We start from the raw sequence: 28,000 nt of genomic DNA on the forward strand, positions 1-28,000 counted from the left end.
CAGACAGAGACAGAGAGAGAAACACAGAGAGAGAGACAGAGACAGACAGAGAGACAGAAAGACAGAGACAGAGAGACAGAGACAGAAACAGAGACAGAGAGAGAGAGAGAGAGAGACAGAGACAGAGACAGACAGAGAGAGACAGAGAGAGAAACACAGAGAGACAGAGACAGACAGAGAGACAGAAAGACAGAGACAGAGAGACAGACACAGAAATAGAGAGACAGAGACAGAGACAGAAACAGAGAGACAGAGACAGAGACACACACACACAGAGAAAGACAGAGACAGAGACACACACAGAGAGACAGAGACAGAGAGATAGAGAGGAGAACAGAGAGAAACAGAGAGACAGAGAGAGAGAAAGAGAGAGACAGAGAGAGACAGAGAGAGACAGAGAGAGAGAGAGAGAGAGAGAGAGAGAGAGAGAGAGATGGATATAGAGGTAGAGACAGAGACAGAAACAAAGACAGGGACAGGGAGAGAAACAGAAACAGAGACAGAGATAGAGAGAGCCAGAGACATAGAGACAAGCAGAGAGAAAGAAGAGAATGAGACAGAGACATACAGAGAATGCTATACTATTTGTTTTTCCCCTTTTTAATTTACATTGAGTTTAAAAGTTCTCAAAGGGAATCTTATTTTCATTTGAAATCTGAAGAAACTGAGGTCCAGAGTCACATGCGCCCATGGTCACACAGTGTCAGAGGGACACCTGCCCCCAGGTTCTTTTGGACTCTCTGCCCCTCCATTTGCACTAGCATCCTTTCCAAATCCCGCCCCGAGGCCCGAGGGGGCTGGGGCTTTACCTGCGGGTCACAGCAGAGATGGTTCCTGCCAGCCCCGGCCCTCCCACCACGATGGTCCTGTGCCCTTCCTGCCAGAACCTCCTTGGGGAGAAGCCATCGTCGGGGCCCTGAGAAGGCCTTTCTTTTGGGATTTTCCCAGCTGGCAGCCACCCAACAAGGCTCAAACTGGATTTTTCCTGTTGCCTTTTCCTCTGCTCCCTTAGACTAACTGACAGGTGCCCCAAGGTCCCTTTGTGGCGCCCGGGACCCGGCTCTAATGAGAGCCTGGTGCCAGCTCTTGGGGCTGTCTCTGCCCCGGGAGAGAGTGGCTCAGAGCCAGGCCAGGCAGGGGAGCTGAAAACTGGGAGCTGGGAAGTCGGGGACCCAGAAATTAAATTATTCACAGAAGCCTGCTTCTTGGTATACTGTGCCTGAGACCTGGACATGAGGATCCCATAATCTCAGACTGATGGGTACATGGAGCTTGGCTCTGAGGGCCTTGAGCACCCACCTGCCACCCCACCCCCTCAGCAGGGGTGCCTCTTTGGAGAACAAGGCCTTGATACCCCCCCAGGGTTGGAAACAACACCCCCCCTTCTCAGACCACCTGCCAGTTTTCTGCTAAACCTGGTTTTGTCCCCAGTCCTTGTTGCGGATGTCAGCCAGAGAAGCACAAGAACAGTCTCATTGAGTCTCAGTTTTCGCCGACTTTTATTGTTCTTAAGAAGGTCTCTGGTGTGTCAGTGGGGGCTGGATTTCAGTCTTTCCAAGTTTGGAGCGCACTTGGATAGGGGATTGAAAATGCAACCTGTGAGAGAGGACACTGGTCCCTCTCATGGCCACTCAGCAGGGAGCCAACCCCTCGGGCCTTCCGGGGCCTGGGGGAGCAGTGGGAGGGAGCTCCCTCCCCACAATGTTTCCCACCTCCCTGTTGGGGAAGCTTCCCCATGGCCCGAGTTTCTCAGAAGCCAGAGCTTGGCTCACAAGGCTAGTCCTGAACTCTAGGGAAATGCACCTCACGTTGGCTCAGCCCACTCCCAGATTGGGGAGGTGGGAGGGAAGGGGGCTTCCGGCCGCAGGCTGCCAGCTCCCACCCTGAAGGCCTTTCCTCTCTCTATGCTGCTTCCGATGCCTTTGGAAGGGGTTGGCACCGAACGTTTTCATCTTACCCCCTCCCAGCTAAAGACCAGGCGGGTACTCTCCCCCCAGGATGGAACAGACCCAGAATGGGAAAAGTGTGTGTCCCGGGGAGCGGGATGGCTCTGAGAATGCAAAGCTCTCCTCGCTTCCCAGACTCCTCCATCCCTGCTGGGGCCTCCTGCACCTGGGCCGAGGGGCCGATCCGTGGCCAGAGCCTGGCCAGGTCTGAGGAGCCACCAAGTCATACCCCCGGGGATGCACCCAGAATAGACAGAAGGGTGTTCTCGGGCAGTAGGTCCCTTAGCTACCCCCTCCCCCACGATTATTAACCTCAGCCACAGACAGACCTTCAGCTCCCCTTACTCCTAACTGGTCAGAATTGGGATGTTGGCAGGGCAGCTGTGGGGGGGGTGGCTGTCACCCCGAGCCCCAAGAGCCAAGTGAGATGGGGGACAGGCGGGCGCCTGGCTTACCCAGCCTGTGTTGAGGTACAGCAGAGACCACAATTTTCCTGAAATGGGGAAGAAGATCTTATGCCTCAGACCCCATGCTACCAATGGAGAGCAGCATTGACTGGGGAGGGAGAAACAGTATCCACGACAGTGGGAAGCTCTTGCTGGGGTCTCCAGGGCCCCCCTCCAAGTCTTGGAGGTTAGCGGTGGTGCTCCCCCAGGAAGAGCACAGACGAGCCTTCTTGGGGAAGGGAGAGGTCAGGGTCGGTGCAGAAGGCAGGACCTGCCCTTGCTTCTTCTAAGGGAGCAAGGCTCCCACCAATTCCCCTGTCTCTTGGTTCTCCTTTTCCTGTCTGAGAGCAGGAAGTCTTTCCCATCCCGTGGAATTCCCATTGAGGGGGTACCAGGACAGCTCAAGTGAGCTCCAAGTCTCCCCTTTCCAGAAAGGATGGAACTGCCTGCCTGGGGTGTTGGCCAGAGGTGACGGACCTTTTCCTAGCCCTGTCTGCCGAGGGCTGGACCTCAGAATCCCACAAATAGGATTCTCCTCAGGCCCCATGATAAGAATCAACAGGGCCAGGAAAAAGTCTTTGGACATTAATAATCTCCTCTCATCCCCACAAATCGGTTTCTAGGCCCTACGTGGAAGGGGGAGGGACTTAGTGACAGGGCAGAAGTTGCCTCTGTCCAGCAGACACGAGGTGGCCTGGGAACACAGGGGTCGGGAGCGTGAGGAGGGTTTGGCCCCTTCTTGCTGACGGTCACTAGATTCTCTCCAAGCACGGGAGCTGCCCCCTGCTGAGCCCTGCCTCTCCCGGACGGCAGTCAGCGCTGGAGACAGTCAGGGGATGTCCCGAGAGGCATCGGCCCTCCCCAGGGAAGGGAGGATGCAGGATGCCAGAGGCCCGGCCTCTGAGGCCTCCCTGTCCCTTGGGGAGGGAACCCAATGTTCTAGCCTTTCCATTTCTACCCCCTGCAAGGTCTGGTCCCCACTCCCACCCCCTTTTTATTTTAAAAAAAAAATCCTCAACAGGGATAATAATAATTAAAGACAAAAAACACACATCGAGTGAAAAATGTCCTCCCTTCCTCCTCCCCCCACCTGCCAAGGGCCCGGGCAGCTTAGCAGTCCTGGCAGGCAATGGCACAGGTGGGGGGGGTGACGGGTCACCCCGGGCCATATGGCTTCTAGTGATTGCCGCCGCTCTTGCTGTTTCCAGAGATCCAGTCAATGATGATAAAACTCAAGCTCATGGTCATCAAGAGAACACCCAATCCTGCGAAGCATATTGCCTGTAGGGAGAAAAAGGAAGGGGTCACGAGGGAGAAGGTCTGGAGGAGGCTGTGTGCCCCCAACCATGTCTCCCCAGGCTGGAGTCTCTGAGCCCCCATGGGCAGAAGCAGGGGCCCGGGGACTGCCACGGGGCAAGCCCCTTCCTCCCAAGCTTGGCCCCCTTGGTTAAGTACCAATATTTTGGGAGTGGACTTCAGTGGCTCTTTGTCCTTGGGTACAATTCGGATATAGAAGATGGCTGGAAAAATGAAGATCAGGCAGGGTGCAGAGGTGGCACCTGAGGGAAGAGAGAATGGGGAGGGATTAGCAAAGGCAGGGGAGGGCTGTCTCTGCTGATGTCATGAACAGGCCTGGGTGGCAAACCCTCATTTTTAAACATGGGGAAACTACCAAGAGAAGAGGGACGTGGCTGAAGCCCCATAGATAAGGAAGCAGAAGCAGACAACGGCCTGACTCTGTTCTCCCGCTATCATTTGGGCTTTTACCTACACACAACTCTACTTTGATTGTGCTGATGCTTTGGTGATCAGCTGAATATTTTAGCTTTTTTCTTTTAAATTAATCTGCTCTATTTTAGAACCTCAAAGAGGATTAAAGAAAAAAAAAAAGGCGATGGTTAGCCTTGGGAGCAAAAAGAGTAAACACCAAAATAATGAGCTCCTTTTCCAAAGAGACAGTGCTGATAGGGGCTAATGGGCCAAATATGGGCAGCTCCTAGGCAGGTAGCCCCCCAGACTGAGAAGAAATGTGGCTATCAGCAGGGGCCCAGGGGTGTGCCAGAGGTGGGCGAGCATCTAGCCGTGGGCCCCTTCTTCTGCCCTCTGGCCCAGGCCAGGATTCTCACCAATGATTCCAAAGATGCCCAAGATGTTGGGGGCAAAGATGACCAGGAGGTTGATACAGGTCAGCAGGATGACGGCGATGAGAGTGTGCCGAAGCCAGCTGAACTCTTTGTCCTGGAACAGCATCTGCTGGATGGCCCTCCGGACCTGGGGGTGGGAGAGGGCAGGCCCTAGTTACCCAGAGTGGCTGGGACTCCACTCCCCCGGGTTCACAATGCTTTAGCACAGTAAGGTTGAGCAAGCGCTTCCCTCATAGACGTCATAATCCCCCAAGAAAGGTCTTAGAAATCTTGTTCTCTTTTGACATATTTGCAGGGCTCAGTGGAAGGAAATGAAAAAGGAAACACCTTTTCTCTGACTGTCACATGTTTACAAAGCACTTTCCTCACAGCCACTCTATGAGATGAGGGGGTTTCAGTATTTTTATTTCCATTTTGTGGATGAGGAAACTGAGGCACAGGCACTTGCTCAAAGTCACATGGTAGGAGACCAGGATTTGAATCCAGGTTTTGGCTCCAAGTTCTATGTTACATTGGATCTGGGGCAGAACTTAGAGACAACTCTGCTTCCCAGGACTGTTTTTGTAGTCTTCAGGCTGATTCCTCACCTGAGAACCTGGGGGACTTTTCACTTTCCCTGTCTCTTTTCTCAACCCTATTGAAGGGAATGAAATCATGGTGGAATATAAGGGGTGCTTGAGTGGGGGGCAGAGTTCCTGAGTCCAAAGCGGCTCTGCTCCTTACTATCTGTGCGCCCTTGGACAAGTGACGCAGTTTCCTCAGCTGTAAAATGAACTGGGCGACATCTGAAATCCTTTCCAACCTGAAGCCAAGATTCTACAAACTCTGCTCTTAGGATCTACGAATCCTGAACTCTGCTGAAGGGACAGGGGGAACTCACCGGGAAAAGGACGATGGGGACGGTGAGGGTGACGGCCGTGAGCACTGCCACCCGGACGCACAGGATCAGCACATCAAAGGGGTCCACTTTGTTGTAAGTGTGCAAGAGCTCCGACTCCACCCGATCTGTGGGACACAGCTCCTGATGCTCCATCTCACATGCACAACCAGTCCGGAGCTGGGACACCTCTGGCTCCCCTCCTCCAGAGGTCCAAGCCCTGTCCTCCCAGACTGATCACAACTCTGTGCCTGGCTCGGGGTAGTGACTGATCTCCCCCCCCCCCAGATTCATCAGGGTTCGGGGCCCCTGCCCCCCCAGCCCATACCCTAGTCTGGCTTCTGTGCCAGTCGTGTTGCCCACTTTTCTCATACCATAGAAGGTGAGGTAGCCAAACAGGGCAGCCATGAAATACATCACATACATGACGGCGATGGACAAGTTGGAGATGTGCTGCATCTTCTGCTTGGTGGGGCTGCGGGAGAGCAAGGGTTGGATTAAGCTGGGGGGGGGGCCCTCTCCCACCGAGATTGCTCTCCCTTTTCCCCATAGGGACGAAGGTCCGGAAGGAAGTCTATTCCTGGAAGCTGGGATTGGGGGTGGGATGGGGAGGAAGGAACAAGATTGAGCAAGAGACAAATGTCATGTAGTTCTTGGATATCACAACTGGCGGCTGCTTAGAATCATAACAATTCCTGACATGGATACAGCCTGCTTTTAGGTTTATGTTTTATATTGTGTCTCATTTAATCCTGTGAGGAAATAATATCATCCCTTCTTTGGGGAAAAAATTGTACGAGGAAACTGATTCAGAGATGTTAAGTGATTTGGTCATGATCACACAGTAAGTACTGAAGGAAGGTTTGGACTCTGGTCTTTTAAGTCTAGTTCTTGGTCCACTGTCTCTTCATACAATTTCCCCTCCATTTACAGTTGGGGAAACTGAGGCCCAAAGATGAAACATGGGCTTGCTCTACTCCCAGCTGGTATGTAAGAGACTAGACTCGAATCTGTCTCCTAATTCTCCCATCAGAGCTGTTGCCATCATTTCCTACTGTCTCTCAAGTGGCAACATAGTATCACAGATTTTACAAAGGAGGAAGTTCATGAGTCTTAGCCTGAGTGAGAACGGAAGCAAACTGAGCTTTCTCAGTTCTTGGCCGTGGTTATTCCCATTTCTTCCCCAGGCCCTCAGGAAGCTCACAGGGCTCTAGGTCGGGATGATCCGGAAGCTATTTTATTTCATCCCCTCGTTTAGAGAAGAGGAAACTGGAACTTTGCCCACGACCCCCTAGGAAGCGACAAGGCCAGGGTTTCACCCCAGTGATACTCACTCCCTGAGCTCGGTGTAGATGGGCAGCACTTCGGGGTGGCAGACGAAGGCGAAGGCCATGATTGGGATGGTGTAGGCTGTCTGTGGACGGGAGGAGGGGCTGTTGGCTCGAGGACTTGGCCTGGGTGCTGAGGGACCTCCCATCGAGGCCTGGCCCCCCGGAGCTGGGCCCGCTCTGTCCCCAGGCCTGCTCTCCCCACCCCCCTGGCCCCAGCTGGCCCCAGCACACCTGCGTATTGAGGGTAAAGAAACTGGGGGCGCAGCTGTCAGTGTTGGAGGCCTGGATGAGGGGGTCCCCACCCACGGAATCCTTCATGACGATCTGCATGTGGCTGGTATTGCCTGTGATGTTGGTGGAGAACGTAGACAGAGGGCACGGGATCTGGAACTTCTTGTAGATGACCTGGGGGAGTAGGAGGCTACTGAACTCCCTGCAAGGCCGCTATCAGACCCCTGTGCACGTGGTCGGCCATGGGGAGTGTGGCAGCCACATTGTACCCGGCGGCAGTGCCCGGGCTCTGCTCTCTGGGGCTCAGAATTCACCCACCAGGACCTCACTTCCTGCTCTTCCCTAGAAATAAGCTGGCGGTCATTTCTCCCCATCTTGGAGGCTCCCACGACTTATAACTCTGTCCCCCCCTCGGCAGGGATCCCTGAGGAAGGGGCCGTGTGTCCACCTTGGAGGTGGGTGCAGGGCTGGGGCAGGGGTCTCACTCACTGCAATCAGGAAGAACACCATGCAGCTGAGGGAGAAGCCGCTGGAGTAGCCCAGGTAGCCTAAGGGCAGAGGGGGGAGGGTGAGAACCGGGGGCCTGCCCCTTGTCCTCACCCCGTCCCCATCCCGTCCCCTAGGGCACCAGGACCACCTGCCTCCCCACCCCCCCTGCACCCAGCGCCTCCCCAGCTGGCCCAGCTCTGGCCCCTGCTCTTACCCAGCTGCCTCATCAAAGCCAAGGGCAGGATGATAGTGATTGAGACCAGGATCACCAGGTAATTCCCATTCATGTACCAATCCCTGGAGGGAAGGGGAGGAGAGGGTAGAGAACAGGTGTCAGAACTGCAAGCAGACATGGCCTCCGACTTCAGGGATGCCTGCGGAGGTCCTGTCCTCTGCCAGCCCTTGCTGCCCATCCCGGGGAAGCCCCCTCTCCACCTTCTCCCTGAATTCGGCTCCTGGAAACCGGCCCCCCAGAAGGGGCCCCCCTGCCGGTCCCATGGAGGAGGAAGTCACGACTGGGGGCGATGGGATAACGAAGGAGCTGGGCAGGGGGAAAGGGCCGGCAGAGGGCTCAGGTGGCCGGCAGGGGAAAGAGGAGTTGGGAAGGGGGATCAGCCATCAGGACCTGTTCCCAGTCCCAAAGGCACGTGCCCGGCCCGGGCCCTCTTGTGGCCAGGCCTGGAAGGGGAGAGCTTCTGAGGGCCCCGGGATCAGGCCCCTGGAGTGGGCAGGGCCAGGGCCACCTACAGATGTAGAGCTGCATCATTGGGCGGAATCTGGGCTACAGGGGGTTTAGCCCCAGAGGCCTCAGTTAAAAATAGCAGGGGCTTAAGCTAAACCCTCCTCTGACCTCACCCTTTCCTGGGCCAGTGGGGGGGGCAGGGAGCTGCTGCTCAGCCCAGTTCCCTCGTCCCCTCTGCTTCCCCTGCTCAAACAGCAGCAAAGGGGAACAGAGTGGAGACCCCGGTCCTGGGCCGCACTTTCTGAAGCCTGGAGTTCTTGGATCATAGAATGTTGCACCAGAAGGAGCCTTGGATATAAGCACTTAGGGGGAAACTGAGGCCCTGAGAGTTGAAAGGGCCCTTACAAGAACTCAGAATCAGTGAGTGGAGAAACGAAGGCCAGAAAATGCTGAATCAAGCCCCCTCCCCCATCTGGACCCCCTCCCCAACCTGAAAGTGGGATAGGGAGAAGAGGAGCTGAGGGTCTAGATAAGCTGTGAGAATGTGAGGATTCCTTCTTGAAAGTTGGGAGGAGAAAGAGGAGAACTACAGGGGAGAGAGGGTCAGGGGAGGGAAAAGGGCACAGAGAGGCCGTCGGGAGTATTAATATCCAGACCAAGACCAAATTGTGCTTCCTTAAAGTGACAGGTCCCCTCTGTGGCACCTGGCTCGGAGAGCAGCCCAGGCCCGGGGAGGGGGAGGGGCCTGGAATTCCTGGCTCGTGGCCCCAGGCCCAGGGGTGTGAACCCTGGGAGCAAATGAGCGGAGCACACAGAGGGGAGGTCCTGGCCTGGAAATAGTCTGGCCTGCGCTGTCCACGTCCCCACCTCTTCCTCCTTCCTTTAGAGGGAACCAAGGCCTCCCTCAGCACTCCACCGCCCTCCCCTTCTGGGCTTAGGCCCTCCAGGGCCAGACCCCCACTCCAGGTGCTGGGACAGGCCCTTATCCCTCTCCGGACGGGCCGTCTGTTCTCCCTCCTCAGGGGCAGGACCATTCCCGGCTCCTCTTTCTCCCCCTGGGTCCTCAGGCCGGGCTCATCCTCTGTCCCGACAGCACCCCCTACCCGCCCCACCCAGGGCCATCCCTGTGGTCCCTCCCCCGTTCCCTGTTCTCAGAATATGAGTGATTCTCACGAGGTTTTCTCCGGTAGATTGAGGAAGGTCTGGATGACCAGGGGCACTTCAGATTTCACGATGTACAGGTAGCTGGACATGGCTGGGGAAAGAAGGAAGCAGATGAGGATCCCACTCCTCTCCCAGTGGCTCATGGGGATCCAAGGGGGGTAGGGGCTATCAGGTGGTCACAGAACCCCCGCCTGCCTCCCCCCAGGTGTGGCCCTAGCTTGAAAGGGATGTAACCCTACCAGCACCCATCCCCATCCTCCTGGAAGCACATGAGAGCCAAGCAAAGGAATCAGAGGGACAGACAAGCCTGCAGAGGTTATCTAAACCAATACCCCACTTTACAGATGGTAAAATTGAGGCTTAAAGGCGCTTGCCCAAATTCCCAAGAGGACTTGGTGACTAGGTGACTATTTACTCTGTCTCTTGGTGCCCTTAGGAAAGCATAACTCAGGAGGTTAAAAATATGTCTAAAGAGTGTGAGCAAAGCCAGACGAAGGGCTATCCCTGTCCCTTACCTCCAATGTTCTGCAGGGTGATCGCTATGGCCGCCATCAGCTTCCCCGGTGTCCCAAAGGCCCGAAAGCCCAGCTGCTCATAGGCCCGGATCCCTGGGAGAGGGGGAAGATAGCGCCAGGCCTGAGCCCTCCAACCTGGTACCAGGGCCCGGTCCCTGGCGTCTGAACCTGGGAGCAGCGGTAAAGCCAGCAAGCGTTTTCTTACCTACAATCCCTGAAGACTTGAGCAGCAAGTGGATGGAATAGCTGGAGAGCAGGGCCACACAGGTGAGGAGGAATCTGGGGGGAGAGGGGACAGAATTGGGGGAGAAGTGAGGCAGACTTGGGTCGGGAGCAGAGAATCATCATCATGGCTAGCATGGACGCACCACACACAGGTTTCAGAGCCTGTCTCATTTTGATCCTCCCACCAATCCTGGGAGTAAGTGCATTATTATCCCCATTTTGCAGATGAGGAAACTGAGAAAGACAGAAGTTAAGTCCCTCATTTGAACTTTTTGACTGTAGGCCCAGTGTTCTAACGACTGTACTATTTAGCAAGAAGAGGCCGGGACTGGAAGCTGGGAGGACAAAAATGAGCTTTAGTGCTGCCTTTTCCTGTGTGATCTCAGAGGATGAAGGAGGAGAATGAGACAGAGAGGAAGCCTGGGGCAGCGGACAGAGGGCCAGCCACTGGGGCCGTTTCCCTCTTTGAGCCTCAGTTTCCTCATCAGTAAACACCTGAGATTTTGCTGGATGACTTGTGAACTCCCTCCCAGCCTGACACTTCCGGCTCAGACCCCGTGCTCCAAGGCCCCTCAGCTCCAGCCCCCACCGGGGATGGAGGGCAGTGCTCAGTAAGGAGGAGTCTCCCTGTCTTGGGTCCTGTCGGGCTGCGGAGCACTGAAATCTGACCATCACATTTTAGGAGAGACCAATTGGCCATTGGCGATGGCCTGGCTAGGGCACCGGCTCCTGAAACCCCGAGCCCAAATTTGCCTCTGACAGGTTTTAGCTGTGTGACCCTAAGCAGGTCATTCAACCCCAAGGACAAAAAAGTAAGAGACAAACCAGAGCAGTCTCCAAACTGGGTGAGTGGGTGCTGAAAAAATAGGAAGGGAATTAGGATTTATTAAATAATTTATGTGTGTGTTCTTGAAAAAAATGGAACAGAAGCAAGGCTTTATTAAATGATTTATATGTGTATATGTTGAAAAATGGGAAGGGCACAAAGATTTATTAAAGTATCTAGGTGTGCTTGTATTTATCAGGCTTTGGGCTAAACATTTTACAAATATTATCATGGGGGATCTTCACAAGAACTCAGGAAGTAGGAGTATTATCCCCATTTTACATTTAAGGAAACTGAGGCAGAGGTTACATGGCTTAGCCACCCCCTCATGCAGTTTCTGAAACTATTTTTGGACTTAAATCTTCCTGCCTCTAAGCCCAGCAGGGCACATAAGTCTCAGGAACAAGGGATGTTCAGCCAAAGAGCTCATCCCCGCCATGGAAGGATTAGATTTGTTCTTCTTGAGGGCAGAGCTCAGAGCTATGGGGGAAGCTGAAGAGGGAGCAGATTCAGGTTTGATGGGAAAGAAAGATTGAAAGAGTGAAATGGGCTGCATGGGAGGAGGGGGCTTCCCCATTATTGGAGGCCCAAATGCAAAAGCTATATGTGTGGCCACTGATTGGAGACACTCTCAAAGCATCCCCGGTCAGGAAGGGCTGGCCTTGGACAGCCTCTGAGTTCTTAGACCCCACAATTCCAAGGCCCTTTCTGGCAGAAGTTGCATCTTCTCAGAGCCCTTCCAGTCCTAGCCCCCTGATTCTGCAAAGCTATCAGCAATAACATATTAGTTTCATCGGGGTGGGGTGGGGGTTGGAGAGAATGGATCTGGGATATCCGGGTCCTCCTCTGCTTCTCACACTTCACAGACAGACGAAACACCATCCATTTGTCTTTCTCCTCCCTTTTCCTACCTGAGAGGTACTCCCTGAGGAGCTGTGGAATTCATACTCCTCCTGGATGCCCAGGAAAGCTCTAATTATCCTCTTCTTTCCTTTGTTTGAGGAGACGAGAGAGAGGAATATGCTCCCCAAGGGTCTGCTTAACAATTATATATTTGTTCCATTATACCATGTGATGGAAATGCTTATTTTATTCCATAATTTAAAAATAAAATAAATAATAATTTTAGAGTAGGGGGGAAGAAACTGAGATGGGGGGCTAGACAGAACAGAAACAGGATCATTTGGTGGCATGCTAGCAAGGCAACCTAGGAATCAGGGAAGGAAGCAATGGACCCCCTTGTGGGTACATGCAGGGGTTATTATATCTCTTTCACTCTTTTCTGGTCCTAAGGAAGAAATTGGACGGAGCCCTCACCTGTACCACTTATATACCACATATACCCCAACGGGAGAATGCTGAGGGACAGAGAAACCCATCCCTGCTAGGAAGCCTGGGAAGAAAACATTCTCTGTCATGGGACACTCTCGTGCATACACAGCCCCTGATATCTGCAAGCACCTGCACACAAACTGGACCCCAAGCTTAAAGCTGAAAGATCCGCAGAGATGACCTAGTCCATAGCTATAAGCTCTAGGTTTCATGGACTCCTTGTCAGAACAGGGCCTTTAAATGCACAAAATAAAATACTGAAACTTTCATGGAAAACCAGTTCTATGGAAAGTTATCCAAACATGTCCGCAGCCCCCAGATTAGGAGCTCCTGATCCCCTCCGGCTCCTTCATCTCACAGACTTAAGAGATAGGGTTTGACCCAAGTTTTTAATGGCAGAGCCAGAACGTGAATCCGGGTCTGTGGGGCTCCCAAGCGCTGTGCTCCCAGACACAGACACAAACACACAGAAAACAGAGATCTTCCTAGAGAAAGAGACCCAGAGATGCATGCAGGCTAATGTTCCCTGCCCAGGGAGGCAGCTCAGGTCACTCTGGGGGCCTCGGGAGGGAGCCTGCTTTTCCATCACCCCACGTTTTTCTCTGCTCTGGTCTTATTTTAGTCTGTTTTTATTTGAGGGTGAAGAAAAAATCCCAAACCTTTTCTGGGAATAAACAGCCCAGCATGGACACAGAGACAGTGTCCTGTCTTCCCCCGCCCCACTGCCTCCCTGCCTAGGATCAGGGCCCAGCTCTGTGTGTGTGTGGTTGGGGGCAGCGGCTGGAGCTGGCATCGGGGTGGGGCTGAGGCCAGGGCTGGAGCTAGAGCTTCTATTCACAGTGGATGCTTCTCGCCTCGGTCAGAAACCTCAGGGCCCCCCATAGCCCCTACCTTTGGCCTAGGGTCCCCTCCCTCGCTTGCCCTTAGTTCGGGCAGCTTGCCCAGTCCCTGCTTCAGTCAGGGGTCCCAGAAACTAAGGTCAGGCCGGGCTGGGCCGGGCTCCAGCAGCAGAGACGCCTGTGGCATCTGGGAGGGGGCTGAGGGCAGGGACCAGTTGGGGGCACTTACAGGAAGAGCAGGATGCCGGTGTTGGCCATGGCGTATGCCAGTCCCAGGATGCCGCTGCCCATGATGGCGTTGCTCAGGTTAAACACAGACATCCCGAATGAAGTTTTCCCTTCAAACTGCAGGATGGGGGGGGTAGAAGAAGGGGTATCGAGGTTCTTTTCCCAGCCCATCACCCGGCCAATAGCCCATTCTCCATTTCCTGCCTCACCCACCCCACTCTCTCAAGCTTTTGCTTTCCCTGAAACCATCATCCCTCCCAAACCTCTCACCAGGACCCCACTTCTGGACTCAGTCTCAGCCCCCATCCCTGCCCCATCCCTGCCCCTGCCCTCGCCCTGTCAGGGCTCACCCACTTTTCACTCTGGTTTCCCTGGCTTCCTATCCCTGGGGCTAAGCCCCAGACTCTGACTGTTTCCCATCCCTCTCTCCTTGGAGCTTCCCCCATGCTCTCATCTCCCATCTACCCCATCTCGGGCTCACATCTGTGAAGTGGGTCTCTTTGCTGGCATTTTGGGGCAGAAACCCCTCTGCTTCCCCATGGCTGGGTCTTCCACCCTCACACCTGTGGACATAAAGAGGAACATTCATGCCCCCTGAGTCAGGCAGAGAAAGCAGGTGCGGTTGAGGGGGCGTCTCTTCCTCATTCCCTGCGCACCGACCACCATCCCCTTCACACAGACCCACCTTTCAGTCCCGACGGCAGACAGGGCCACGGGGCACAGCCCCTCCACGTGTTTGCCGTTGGGCACCAGTTCGACCATCTCTGTTTGTGCGGGTGCCTCTGGGGGGTTCATGGCTGGTCAGGGCACAGGTGTGGGCAGCAGGCGGGGTGAGAGCCTTTGGTCTTGGTCACGGGCCTTCAAAACGGGTAAAGTCTCTGAAGGGAAAGGGAACGGGGGTCATTAGGGGAACCAAGGACCATCAAATCAACTCGGTTCCATAAACACTGATTCGGCACCGACAACGTTCAAGGCACCGCACGGGGAATACAAGCACAGGAACAAACGATCCCTAATTGCCAGCTGCAAACGGACCTTAAGGCTGTCTGGCCCCCCTCTAACTTTGCAGAGGGAACCAATGTCCCAGGACTTGTCCAAAGCGACCACATTCCAGCCCAGACCCCTGCCGCCCAATCCAGTGCATCCCAAGCTAAGCCGCTGCTGGGCTGTTAGACGTCCTCTTGTAACCACAGCTCAACTAACCCCTTTGTCCCTCTGAGACTGGACCAGGAGTGAAACGCCCATTGGTCTGTCCTGGGAAGGGTCATGGGGGAGGCTGAGCTGCAGTGAACAGAGTCCTTTCTAGTCTCCCCAGGAAGACTAAATACCCCTCAGCCCCCAAAGAGCACCTGATCCGACTAGGGGGACATGGTCCAGGGTCCAGAAGAGAGCTCCATTCCCAGAGGCCCTGCACCCAGCCCCCTCCCCTGACAAATCCTGAGGATGATTATACTTTCTTCCCTCACCAATCAATCATTTATCAAGTATTCAGCAAGAGCCTACTATGTCTGGGACCACACTATCCATCCCGCTCCTGGGGCTAGAATCAGACTTGTTTCTCTTGGAATCATTGAGCTGGGAATGACCGTTCCAGAGTGAGATCTCTACCAGATAACGGGAAAGGCTTCCTATGTGCAATGGGATGCTCACTGAGGTCTGAGATGTCCCAGATACACCTTGGACCAGGAGCCCTCAGAGGCCCCTCCGTTCTGTGCTGCTGTGACCTGGCGGGGAGGATCCCTGTATCCTATGAGGGTCTGGATGTTCAAACACCGGGAGACCTGGAGTAAAATTCTAGGGCTCCCTGGAGGGTGTGGGACACAGGTACAGAGACCTGGGGGGAAGGAGCTTCCTGTATTAACTGCTCCCTCAGCAGAGGCTTTTGCTAGATTAGCAAAGGGCTCCAGGAAAACTCTGGGTACATAGTAGGGACCTAATAAATGCTTGTTTGATGAACTGATTGACTCATCAGGCTGGGGGGATCCACCCAGGCTGATGCTTCTGCTTAGGGGTTGGCAGGGGGCAGTTTTGGGACCCGTCGCAGACTGGACATGACATGGGGTCCGGGGGGAGTGGGAGGTGAGGGTGACCAGGAGAGAATGAGGTCCCGCCAAGAAAGGCTCGGCAGGCAGTTGGGGAGGGCACCCGGAGCCGGGCAGTACTGGCAGCAAGAACAATGGGCCCTCTGTGCACCAGGAGCTGGGCTCTGGGAAATTGTCCCTGGACTGGCAGAGGCGAGGGCTGGCAGCTTAGCCTCCAGCCCCATCCCCCCTGGGCTCCTCTGCTGCCTTTGTGAAGGGGGGTCTCCACCTTGGGGAGAGGGGGCAGAGAGCATGATGTCTGCCTCCCTTCCTGATCTCATGGGGAGAATGGCAGCCCCAAATAGGGCATCCTGTCGGATCTGTGTCCTGAGGGAGCTCATTCTTTAATCTTGGAGAGCTCCCCATCGCACCCCCATCCATTCCTTCACCAGCTTTCTCAGGCTTGGGAACTGTGGAACCGAGCAAATCTTAATCTGTCTGGACCTTGTTTTCCTTATCTACCGAGTGAAGACATTGGACTTGGTGACAGCTAAGGCCCTTCCATTTATAAACCCTGTAATCCCAATATTTTCACGTTCCTTCAGAGAGGGGAAGCAGAAGGATACATTTATCCTCATCTTACCCAGCATCTCTACCTATCCCAGCTGGGACCCTGTGTCTAAGGCTGTCTCTGCTGTTCCTTCTAGCCTGCAGACCCCCGGACAAAAGGCCGGAGTGGCTCCCCACAGACCCTGCTTCCTAACAGGTCTCTCCTCTCCCAAGGGTCCCAGGCCGATGCGCCCATCTTCTCTGGCCATCAGTGCCAGCCTTTGCCTGGCAGCCCAGAGCGGAGGAAGGACAGCTGCCTCCCCCTTGGCCCCCATTGCCTGGACAACTCTGTGTACCTCTTCCCTTGCCAGCCTGGGGCCCCTCAGGGGGCTCCACCCAGACCATACCAGAAGGTGCCTGGGCAAAGCGCCCACCCCTTCCCCACTCCTCCAGGCAATGTCAAGCCAGGAGGGCCACTCTAGCAGGACATCCTGGACTGGCTCAGCCCCTAGAGGAAAGGAGCCCCGTCCAAAGGGAGGCCGGGGTCACGGGCTGTCACCCAGAGGGCAGACAGTGCCAGGTGCTGGGGGCTCTGCCAATGTCCCGAGGCTGGGATGCAGCCTCGATGGCTCTCTGAGCTCCCCTGGCATCGGGAGGCGAGGATTCTGGTTCTAGTGACCCTTATTCCTCACCAACACTCCCATTGCCTTCCTTTGAGAATCTCCTAGAATATAACGCTCTTGAATATTGGGGTTTAGAACATATGGGCTTCATAATTATAATAGTTTCCACTTTTATGGTGCCATAAGGTTTATAACACTCTCCTGATGCTGCAGATGGGGAAACTGAGACCCGGAGAGGTCAAAGTCACCTGCCTTATAGATATCAGAGCTGAGAATTGACAACCAAATCTTCCCAATTTCAAGTCCATGCTCCTGGCTGCCTTTAAGGACAGGCAAAATGGCGTAAGGGAAAGAGGGCCGGGCTTTCCCTTCAGGCATGCAGGATGTGACGGTTGATTCGGTGACCCTTTGCTTCTCCCAGGTCCAAGCTGATTGTTAAACACCAGATGGGTCCTGTCCACCCCCCAGAGTCTGTTCTCTCCCTTAGGTCCCTAACTTCTCCCTACTGAAGTTCACGGGGTGGGATAGCAGCAGGGGCTGCAGGGTTCCTTCTCCCTCTGTCCACACCACAAGGGTGATGAGCCCACTGAGGAATGGCCGAGGACAATGAGGGCAGAGAATGGACTTTCCTTCCTCTCTCCCTTCCTGGGCTCCCTCCCAGCCCTCAGACCCATTAGCCTCACCGATGGGTACCATTAATTCTGCCCTGGAAGGTTCAGCTCAGAAGCTGCTGAAGGCTCTAGGGGCCCTAAAGGGAGGACCCGTCTTCCCTCAGGGAAGTGACAAATGACAGCTGAAGAGGAAACCTTCTTTGTTTACTTTCCTCTAGTTATTCCCTTCCTTGAAGGGACTCCTAGAATCCTTAGGTCTTTTCAAAATCTGACCGCAAATCCACCCCCTTCCCAAGAAGCCTCCATTCCACAAACCTACCTAACACTTATCAGCTTAAAACTTTGTTGGTTCTGGGTTTAGCCAGATTCCCCCATAAGGTGCCGTGTAACTGGGTTCCCAGAATCACCTACTAGGTGAATCCTGTCCGATCTGGCCCTTCCCCAAACCAGATAAGGGAGGGCAGGAAGCTTCACTTATGTGTGGGGCAGAAGTCTGATGGGAGAACTCTCCTCCCTGCCCGTGATGAGACTGGGGGCTACCTGAAGGCAGGGGCCAGGCTTCTCCCTCAGACCGGAGACTCCCTGAGGACTGGGCTGTCTCCCCTCAGAATGGGGGCTCTTAAAGGCAGGAGCCATGTCTCACCGTCAAAGTACCCCTTGTCCCATGTCCTGCACCCCGCTCAAGCCAGGCCAGGTCTGGGCTTTGTTCATAGCCTGACTCTCCGAAGAGCTCCCTTGGCTAAGGAGTTCCTAGGCCCCTAGTTTTCCCTGGGTTTCTGAGAGAGGAATCCAGATTCCCCCCCCACCAACTCCTGAGCCCTTGGACCCCAGGCCTGGGCAGGCTGGGACAGGTCCCCAGGCAGGCCAGATCTGGACTCCAAACAAAGCCGCTACTTCTCTGCTCTAATACCTAGTCTTAGAACATTCATTGTGGGCTTCTGACTGTGTTGTGGGATCAGCAGGTCACTGGCTTCAGGGAGGCCACAGCCCAGACAAGGGGAAAGACTGACTCTGACTGGAAATTATGTGGCTCCAGCTTGCCATATGGAGCCCAAGACCCCTCTCACTCATTTCCATCAAACCCCATAAGAGTCCCTGCCATTAACCTTGACCCTCAGCTTCCCCTTCCAATTTCAGTGCTCTTCCCCCTCCCCCTTTTTCTCTCAGCCATTGGGCCCAAGTATACCCCCTTATGAAAACCAGAAGGTCCAGCATCCTTTGCACACTTGACAAGGCCCCATATTTTGCTCTTCCCAATCTTCTAAGAAGTCTGCATTCAAGCAGAGTCCTGAGTTTTTTTGTCAGAAGGTCCATGCTCAACTTTTGGTTCCATGAGCTTTTCAACAAACCCCCTTTACCCATGTGCAAAAAAGGGAGCAATTTCTCTCAAAGATCTTTATGATCTCAAAGCATCTAATTTGTCCTTATTTCATCATCCCTGCCCCTGGGTCCAGATTGATTTTTCTCTTTATTCCTGAAGGAGAAACAAGACTCACCCTATTCTATCTCCAACCTTAGAATGTTTTCTATCCTCCATTAAGAGTCATATTAGCAGGAATTTATATAAGAGTCAGAGAAGAGTTTGTCACTCGGGTGGGAAGGGGAAAGGAGTCCCTTTTCTGATGATGACTTCAATGGAGTCACATCTGAAGGCAGATAGAATATGACTGAAGGAGCTCCCAGGTAGGGCACACATTTCCAAGGGGTCCTTGACAAACTGGAGCATGTCCTGAGATTATAAATTTAAAGTGGAAAGAGACCTTAGGGGCCATGTAGCCTAATCCTCTGTTTTACAGATGAGAAAATCGAGTCTCAGAAAAATCAGCTGAGTTTCTTAGAGTCACACAGCTAGCGTCAGGATTTGAATCTAGGTCTTCCTGGCAATGTGTACCATTACCACAGGCTGCTTCAAACTATGATGTAAATAAAGCATTATGCAGGCACTGAAAAAAATAGAAACTCATTTCCAAGTAGGAGAGGGTGGGGAAGAAGGCAGAGCTCAGGCAAGGAAGCGATCGCAGAATTATAGAATTTGACAGTAGAAAGGGTCCTCTCTAGTCCAACCCACTTTGGCATCAGGAGGAAGCTCAAAACATTGTTCTAAATTAGAAATCCCTCCCTTTTTTGTATCTTGGATTTCTTGGGTGGACTAGGGAAGCCTATGGACCATTTTTTGGAAGGATGTTTTTTAGTGCATAAAATAAAATAAGTAGATTATAAAGGAAACCAATTCTATTAAAATTCAGCTGTCAAAATATTTTTAAAAACAAGTTCGCAGACCCCAGGTTAAGAACCCCTGTTCTAGAGAGGCTGGAGGAATGGGGATGTTTAGTTTGGAAGAGAAGATTTGGGATGTGATTTCTGTCTTCAGGTAACTGAATGGTTGGCATGAGGTTGGGGGATCAGACCAGTTCTGTTTGGCCCCCGAGGGTAGAACCTCCCAAAATGAGAGCTGTCCAGAAGAGCTATCCCAGGACGTCACTTCGGCGTGTCCGACTCTGGGACCCCATTTGGAGTTTTCTTGGCTGAGATACTGAAAGGGTTTGCCCTTTCCTGCTTCAACTCATTTTATAAATGGGAAAACAGGGTAAAGTGCCTTGCCCAGGCTCACACAGCTAGGAAGTATCTGGATTTTAAATCAAAGTTGAGTCTTCCTGACTCCAGGCCTGGCACTCTATCCAGGCAATAGGGGATTCTTTTCCTAAGTCAGAGCTGAATGCTTGCCTGGGAGTAGGTTCTGTTTAGGTAGAGTTGGACCGGATGTCCTCTGAGGACCCCCCCAGGGGGGTATGTGGGAAAGAACAGTGGCCCTGAGGTCAGACAATCTGCTTCTTACTACCTGTGACTTCTTTGGCAAATGACTTAATCTCTCTGGACTCAGTTTCCCCCTTTGTAAAAATAAGGGGGTTGGACTAGATCCCTCCTTTCTAACTCTGAAGTTGGAAGCAACTTTCAAAAGCAAGTTGCAAAAGCTGCAAAAGCAGGGTGATGTGGCTATCACTGATCTAGAGTAGAAGGGACTTCGGAGGCTAGCGAGTCTACTTTACAGATGAAGCAACTGAGGGACCTGGCTAAGGACAACACAGAAAATCAATAGGAACTAGATTTGAACCCAGGGTCTTGGACTCCAGAGTCGATGCTCTTCACAGGGGGTTGTTATGAGGAAAGTGTTTAGAAAGAGGAAAAAATGCAAAAGGAACGTGAGCTTCCTTATTACAAAGGGGTTTAGTCTGGATGACCTCAGACTCCCTTTCCTACCCCAGCATTCTGTGAATCAAGTTGGTGAGCATGGTCTATGGGAAAATCTTAGTAGTGGAACATGGTGGATGGGAAAAATCAATGGACTGGGGAAATGGAACTGATGCACTTACACACACATACACACACACACACCTCTGTTTGCTTTGCCCAGGAAAGAGATAAAGGCAGAAGCAAATAGGCAGGATGACAGACAGGGGAGGGGGCTGAGAGAAAGAGAGAGAAGGCAGATCAAGGACAGGTGGGGTGGGGAGGGCCCAAGCTGGAGGCATCGAGTAAAGCAGGGAGTGGAAAGTGGAAAAAAAAAACAGGTAAAAATGGACCCTTGTGGCCAGAGTCCTTCCCTTTCCCCTCCTCCTCTCTGCCAGCTTGCCTGCGTGGGAGCAGGTGAGAATGCGTCAGACCCACCTCGAAAAGGATGGGGGCCGGAGGGGGCTGGGTGGGCTGGAGAGGGCACGGATTAGCTAATTAGAGATTGCCAAACACACTGAAAATCCTCACACCAGAGCCCTGGTTGCATCATCCTGGCGGGAGGGGCCATGGGGCTCCAGCAGCCACACAGGCCGGTGAGTGTTCTGGGTAAGCATACCTTGGTGTTTGGTTTTATGTCTCTATCTCTGCAGCCTCTGTGTCTCCAGGGCATCTCCTGGAGGGGCCAGAGCCATCCACGTGGCCCAAGGCCAAGGCAGGAAACACAGAGGCGCAGCATTCAGCCAGCAATCCCCAACCTTCTCTGAGCCCCAGGACCTTCCCTGTTGATTTGGTCCCATCAGGAAAAGGCCAGCAGAGAGAACTGAGCCCTGGACCTTCTCTGAGAGCAGGGGTTCTTAACCCAGTGTCTTTGAACTTGTTTTTTAATTTTAATAAAAATATTTCAGAATAGCTGGTTTCCTTTGTAATGCTATGCATTTCATTTTATGCATTCAAGAAATATTTCACTAAGCCTCCAGAAGAGTCCCTGACCTATAAAAAGGGCAAGAACCCTCTTCTAGAGAGACCAGATCCATCCCGGTAATACCTGCCACCACCTTCCCAGGCTAGCCCCAGTCCCTGCCTAGGTAGCTGTTTCTTCCTTCCAGCAGAGGGAATAGGGTGTCCCGGCCAACCGTGTGCTCTTGGTTGGACCACTTTTAACCGATGATGTTTGGAAGTTTGCTACCTGACCCTGCCATCCTATAGTGCTTGGATCACAATGGCTAAGGTCAGTTTGTTGCTATAATTCCGCAGCAAGGCTCCCGGGATGGAGTAGAAAACGAAACCAGATGCCTCTGAGGTGCCTTCTAGCTCTGAGATTCTCCAGTCCCAAAATTTTACTTTTCAGCCTTCTCTCCCCTTCTCACCAGCATATTCCAAAGATGTTGGGCTCCGTCCTGCCTCTTCTCCTTTAATTGAGATGTCTCTCCCTCCCAACTGCTGCCTCCCTTCTGTTTCTGTGCCCATTCAAATCTTACCTATCTTTCAAAATGGCTCAAAGCCAGTCTCATGGATGAAGTCTCTCCTGAATTCAGGGCTTCCTTACTCCTGTTTTCAGCAGTTTCCCATGGCAGGAATTTTATACTATTAGCGCTAGAATGGAGCTTAGGAATATTTCTGTCTGAGCCCATCGCTAGCATTTATTAAGTATCTATTCTGAGCCATACATCTGACAAAAGGGGTCCATTAGAGAAGAAAATGGCAAGCCACTCCAATATCCTTGCCAAGAAAACTGCACAGAAAATATGAAAATGCTAAAAGACATGATATTGGAAGATATTGGCAATGCCCTTGGGTGAGAAGGGCCTGGCGTGGATCTTATGAGGTCACAAAGAATCAGACACAAATGACCATGTGCTGGGGGATATACTGAGTTAGAGAGACAAAGAAAGGTAAAAAGGCAAAGGGCTTCTTCCCTCTAAGAATTCATTCTGCTCAGGAAAACGTAATCCCCCAAGAGATTACAAGGTCACACAGGTGTGAATAAATGGCGGAGCTGGCAACAAACTGTCCTTAAGCACTGACACTCAAGGGCGGTGGGATGGGAGAGGTCAGGCGGCAAACTGGACCACCATTGGCTATCTCCCAAATATTATTGGTTACAAGTGGACCAATGGGCCATCCAGATAGACAGGCACAGATGCCTTCCCCGGTGCTTAAGCAGGCCCATTTCTTCCAAATCTCATGTAGCCCAAAGCCTTGTGGAAGCACATGATAGTCCCTGAGCTGTCTGCCCCAATTTAGGAACAAACATGGCAGACTTACCATCAATTACAATGCCACACAGCCTTTTCCCTTTAAAAAAAAGTTTAATCTGGATGAGTATGTGTATATAGGGGAAATACATGACTATATTATTGATAGACCCAACAATTTGAAGGAGCTATTACATTTCTGTAAGCAGACTTCCTCAAAGTCCATCATTATTAAGTGTTGACTATCGGGGCAAAGGCTATTCTGCAGGTGAAATATCTTTTGTTTTGGAACCTAGATTCTCAAGAGTATTTTATTTTATTTTTTTATTATAGCTTTTTGTTTACAAAATATATGCACGGGTAATATTTCAGCACTGATCCTTGCAAAACCTTCTGTTCCCACTTTTCCCCTCCTTCCCCCCACCCTCTTCCCTAGATGGCAGGTAGACCAATACATGTTAAATATATTAAAGTATGTGTTAAATACAATATGTGAATACATATTTATAGTTATCTTGCTGTGCAATAAAGTACTTTATTTTTAAATATGCATATAGTTTTTGATATTCATTTTTGTTAAACTTTATGTTCTCAACTTTTCTCCTTTCCCAAGACAGTAAGCAATCTGATATAGGTTAAACATGTGCAGTCTTTTTAAACATATTTCCACATTTGTCATGCTGTGTAAGAAAAATCAGACCAAAAGAAAACAAAACCACAAGAAAGAAAAACACAAAGCTGGAAACACTAGGCTTTGATCCACGTTCAATCTCCATAGTTCTTTCTCTTGATGTGATTGGCATTTTCCATCCTTAGTCTATTGGAATTGCCTTGAAAGGTGAAATATCTTAAAGGTGACCTGATGCCTTGGGTCTCTGAGATCTTTAATTGCTACACATGCACACACACACACACACACACACAAAGTCTACATTCTATGAGCTCACACTGACTCACAGCAGCCCATGCTGGGGCCAGGAGGAAGCCAGCCTAGGTCATTCATAGATAATCTACAAGGTGGATTGATACATGAGAATAGCCTATATTTGCCACAGTCTCAAGCTGCTGTCCATTCACACACCTGGGCCTTCCAGATAATTTCTTAGCACCTCAGATACGTTCTTTGATGTGGAAACTCTTTTCAATCCAAGCGTCAATCACATTGTCCAGGACGAGCCCTCAGGTCAGACACCTAAGTTAGAGGATGCTCCTTATATCTGAGCTGAAAGGTGCCATTTATTAGGAACATCACTATTGCATCATCATTATTGCATAAAATAAAATAAGTAGATTATAGGGGGACAGGTTTTCCTTGAGGACAGCAGGTCCTTTGCCTGGGGGGGGGGGGGAAGATCCGAGGAGACCCTGCCTTGTCAGGAAAGAAGCAGATCCCCCATCAGAGATGGAGACACATCTCTGAGAACAGCTGTTCAGGAGGGAGAGCCCTTCATTTACCAAAGGCCTTTTTGTTTATAGCCTTTAAATTTTTTTCAACATCTACTTTTGTAAGATTTTGATTTCCATTTTTAATGTCCTTCTCTCTCTTCCCCCTCGCCCCTCCCCGAGTGGTAAGCAATCTGACATAGATTATACATATGCAATATATCGGACACATTTCCATATGAGACGTGCTGGTTCACAGCCTTTTAAAAGAAGCAGGTATGGACGGTTGTCCTGAGAACAGAGGGGACACTTGAGGAGGGAAGGGAGGCTAAAGCCAGGATTGGGAGCTGCTCCCAGGACCCTCCTGCGTTCTGCCCCACACTCTCTTCTCCATACCCTGGACACCAAGGTACACTCTGCTCTTCCTTCAGCTGACATGTTTTAAGCATTTGCTGTGGGCAGAGAATGGGGCTCTGTGTTAGGGGAGTACAGAGCCCAGATAGGACCCCCGTGGAGCTTACTCCAAATAGGGGAGAAAGACAACAGGGAGAAAGAGCTCTGCTCTGGAGTCAGAAGACCTGCACTGAGTTCTCCCTCTAATTCTTGCTACTTGTGTGACCATGACCATAGAACAGCCCGCCTTCAGGCCTGTCTCCTCACTTATTTGTTGTCAAGTTCAATCATGTCTTACTCATCATGACCCATTTTTTGGTTTGTTTTCTTGACAAAGACACAAGAGTGGCTTGCCATTTGCTTCTCCAGCTTATTTTACAGATAAGAAAACTGAGGCAAGCAGGGTTAATTGACTTGTCCAGAGTCACACAGCTAATAAGTATCTCAGGCCATATTTGAGGTCAAGAAGGTCCTTATCCCAACCTACCACACTATGCACCACGGTGACACTGCCCTTGCTCATCTATAAAATGGGTATAATAATACCTACAATTCACCTCATAGGGTTGGTGCGAGGAAGGCACTTTGCAAACCCTCACATGCTATATAATGTGAGACTTCATCGTTAGGACTTATTCCCCTACAAACATCCTATAACCATCATTTATAAGAGGGCAGTGCCTCAGTTTCCTTATGTGGAAAATAAGGCAGTTGGACTGGATGGCCTGCAAGGGCCCTTCCAGCCCCAGTTTTGTTTCCCTGTGATTCTCATTAGACAGCACCAGAGAGGGATAAAACGATGTGGCTCACTTTTGGCTAGGGGACGGAGGAGGTGCCATTGGAATTGGGTCTTAGGGGATGGGTAGTAATTCAGCAGATGAAAAGGGAAGGAAGGAAGGGATTGGGGAAGGCTTCCCAGAGAGGGTGTCAGATCCATAACTGGCTCTTAGGGGACGGGTGGTAATTCAGCACATGAAAAAGGGAAGGAAGGACAGGACAAAGGCCCCAGATAGTTACAAGAGGAAGAAGTAAAGTATAATAACATATGAGATCACAGATGTACAGCCGGAAGGAACCTTAGAAGTCATTACATCCAATTTCTTCCTCTTGCAGAGGAAGAAGCTGAGGCAGGATCATCACGGACAGACATTGTTTGCTTACATGCTCTAGGTAGGGCTGCATATAAGGAGATGAGAGGATGGATGGGAAAAGAGAGCTGGGAACATGAGGCCATTCATGGTAGGAGTCCTAGGAGGAGCATGGGGACAGGGGGCTGTGATAGGTCAGAGTAGGAACCATTCCCGTAGAGTGGGGTTCTTGGGGTCAAAGCTTTTGAGCCGGAAGGGCCCTTAGAGGCCAGATAATCTAAGACCCTCATTTTACAGAGAAGAAAACGAGTTCACATGAGGGAAGTGACTTCTTCAATAGCATACGTGTAGTAAGCATTTGAACTCAGGTCCTCCAAAAGCAAATCCTGCTTTCTTCCTTCTCTGTTATGCTGGTTGTTAGGGGAGGCTTCCTGCAGGAGGGGGTGCTGAGTAAGACTTGGGAGAAACGGAAGGGAAGGAAGGCCTTCCTAATGGGATCAGCTTGGCTGAGGTAAGGAGGGGAAGTTGGGCAGGACTAGCTCAAGGAGGGCCTCCTGTGACAGGAAGAGACCTGGACTTGATCTGGGGGTGTTGTAGGGAGTCATTGAAGCTTCTCGAGCCCGGGATGACATGATCACAGCACTGAGAACCTTAGTGTTAGCAGGTCCTTCGCTGTCTCTCCCCTCTACCTGGAAGGGTCAGGGAGCCAGTGAGGTGGCCCAAGCTAAAGGGGCCCTGGATGTTCGGGTTTTCGGCCACAAAATTAACCGTTCCCCTTCTAGTCCAGACTGTGCCTTGGTCAGTGAGGGGAGGAGGGAAGTTCTCCTTAGGGGAGCAATAGTGATGTTCCTTCCCTGGGGACTGAGCCCGTGTGGGGCGGTAGTAAGCACGTGAGACTTGGAGCCAGTAAAATTTGAGGCTGGCAGGAATCCCAGCTCTGCCACTCGCTAGCTGTGTGACCCTGGGTGAGCCCCTTCCCCCATCGGGGCCTCAATTACTTCATCTATAAAAGGAGGGGATTAGACTAGATGATCTCAAAGGTCTCCTCTACGCTAAATCCTTTGATCTTGTGGGAAGAACACAGCTACGTGAGAGGGTGGGTACAGGGCTGCGGGGAGGCGGGCCCCTAGGTGCAACAGGGGCTCTAATCTCCGACTCTGCTGTGAGGATAAGCTCTCCTGGTTTCCTGCTGCCTGTCCCTCCCCAGGCAGATGTTCTCCCATAAATCTGCACAGGTTTGGAGGAAACACTGGTTGTGAAAGGACAGCCGCCCCTCTCATCGGGGGCTCCCAGAGGTTGACCAGAAGGCCCTTCCTCTTCCTTGCTGGACACCCACCCTTTAGGGTCAGGGTGGTTCACAAGACCCTCAGAAGGTCAAAAAAAAAACCCGGCTTCCGCTCTGGACTCTCTCACTACCTCCCTACAGGACCTCTGAGGTAATCCCTGTCCTGCTTTCCAGGCTGCACAGAGGATCAAATGGGATAATGAGCGGGATGACCCTTCAGAAATGGTGGCTTGTGGTACAGATGGAAAGTGACGGACCAAAATGCCTCACTCCACAAAAGCCTGGATCTCACAGTTCTGGCGGGGGAAATAGTTCCAGACCTAAGGGAAACCTTCAAGAGACTTGGAAGAGAGGGGATTAAAATTTCCAAACTCACAGCCCAGCAAAGGCCTCCCCCTCAGAAATAAAAGAATCTGAGCTCCCAGCATGAACTCCAGAGAACCCCCACAGGGACAGGGGAAGTTATTTTGCCTAGGCCCCATGGGGAAATGAGGTATCACATGCCTGCAGCTCCCCCCCACTTCTGCAGGGAGGGGATGCCTGGCCAGGGACCCAGGCGCCCAGACCTCGGGAGAGCCCGGTTCTCAGGCAATCACCCCCTTGACCCTGGGATCCCCCGGAGGTGGGCCAAATATTTGGACAGCCGGACGCCTGGCGGAGAAGAAAGCCAGGATTTGGGCTAGGGGTGCCCCGGAGGGTTTGTCCCCTTCATAGGCCCGGATGGGGCGGGGAACAAAGACAGGAGGTCAAGGGGGCCGGTGAGGGGAGGGGGCCAGCCTCGGGCTAGGGGGAGAAGAGGGAGGCCTTCCAGGATGAGAGCGAGCCAGAGAGCGAGCAAGTGAGCCAGGCTCAAAGAGAAAAAAACAAACACTGGATAGACCCACATGGGCTCCTCTTAGAGTCTAAGTGCATTCCCACCACCCAACATTAATTAACCACCTAATTACAGCCTGAGCTAGGATGGGCTCCAAGACGCAGTGTGGTCAGAAGGGAACAGCACCCAGGGGTTGAGTCAGAAGCTCATGGGACCATGGATTTAGGCTGCAAAGGTCCTTCAGTTCAAGCCCTCATTTTCTAAATGAAGACCATAGCTGGAAGCTCGGCTCTGTTACTTCCTATCCACATGACCTTGACCTTGGGGAAGTGGATTAGCCTTTCCGGGCATCAGTCCCCGCGTTCAGAAAACAAAGGGGCAGATCCGGATGACCTCTGGACCTTTTCCAGTTCTGAACCCCATGGACACAGCTTCCACTGACGCCAGCCCCGTTGCCGGCCCTTAGTTTCTCTACCTTTAAAATGGGATAATAACCCCTGTTCTGTCTGTTTTGTCGACTATAACAAATGAA

The 28,000-nt window shown here is 52.1% G+C and overlaps 1 protein-coding gene across 1 annotated transcript in view; it reads right to left on the reverse strand.

The window, feature by feature from the left end:
- Positions 1-1,475: 1,475 nt before the first annotated feature.
- SLC38A3 (solute carrier family 38 member 3) overlaps positions 1,476-28,000 on the reverse strand; it is a 30,601-nt gene continuing 4,076 nt past the window's right edge. The window contains exons 2-16 of the mRNA XM_003762301.4: positions 13,961-14,153; positions 13,757-13,838; positions 13,277-13,392; positions 10,031-10,104; positions 9,826-9,918; positions 9,320-9,401; positions 7,679-7,761; positions 7,465-7,523; positions 6,976-7,149; positions 6,748-6,827; positions 5,788-5,888; positions 5,417-5,541; positions 4,519-4,663; positions 3,848-3,951; positions 1,476-3,673 (exon numbers count right to left, since the gene is read on the reverse strand). Of these exons, the coding sequence (XP_003762349.1) occupies positions 3,569-3,673; positions 3,848-3,951; positions 4,519-4,663; positions 5,417-5,541; positions 5,788-5,888; positions 6,748-6,827; positions 6,976-7,149; positions 7,465-7,523; positions 7,679-7,761; positions 9,320-9,401; positions 9,826-9,918; positions 10,031-10,104; positions 13,277-13,392; positions 13,757-13,838; positions 13,961-14,070 (1,533 nt within the window). The 5' untranslated portion in view covers positions 14,071-14,153 and the 3' untranslated portion in view covers positions 1,476-3,568. The remainder of the gene's footprint in view (positions 3,674-3,847; positions 3,952-4,518; positions 4,664-5,416; positions 5,542-5,787; positions 5,889-6,747; positions 6,828-6,975; positions 7,150-7,464; positions 7,524-7,678; positions 7,762-9,319; positions 9,402-9,825; positions 9,919-10,030; positions 10,105-13,276; positions 13,393-13,756; positions 13,839-13,960; positions 14,154-28,000) is intronic.

This window comes from Sarcophilus harrisii, chromosome 1 (genome assembly GCF_902635505.1).
Source record: "Sarcophilus harrisii chromosome 1, mSarHar1.11, whole genome shotgun sequence".
NCBI classification, from domain to species: Eukaryota; Metazoa; Chordata; class Mammalia; order Dasyuromorphia; family Dasyuridae; genus Sarcophilus; species Sarcophilus harrisii.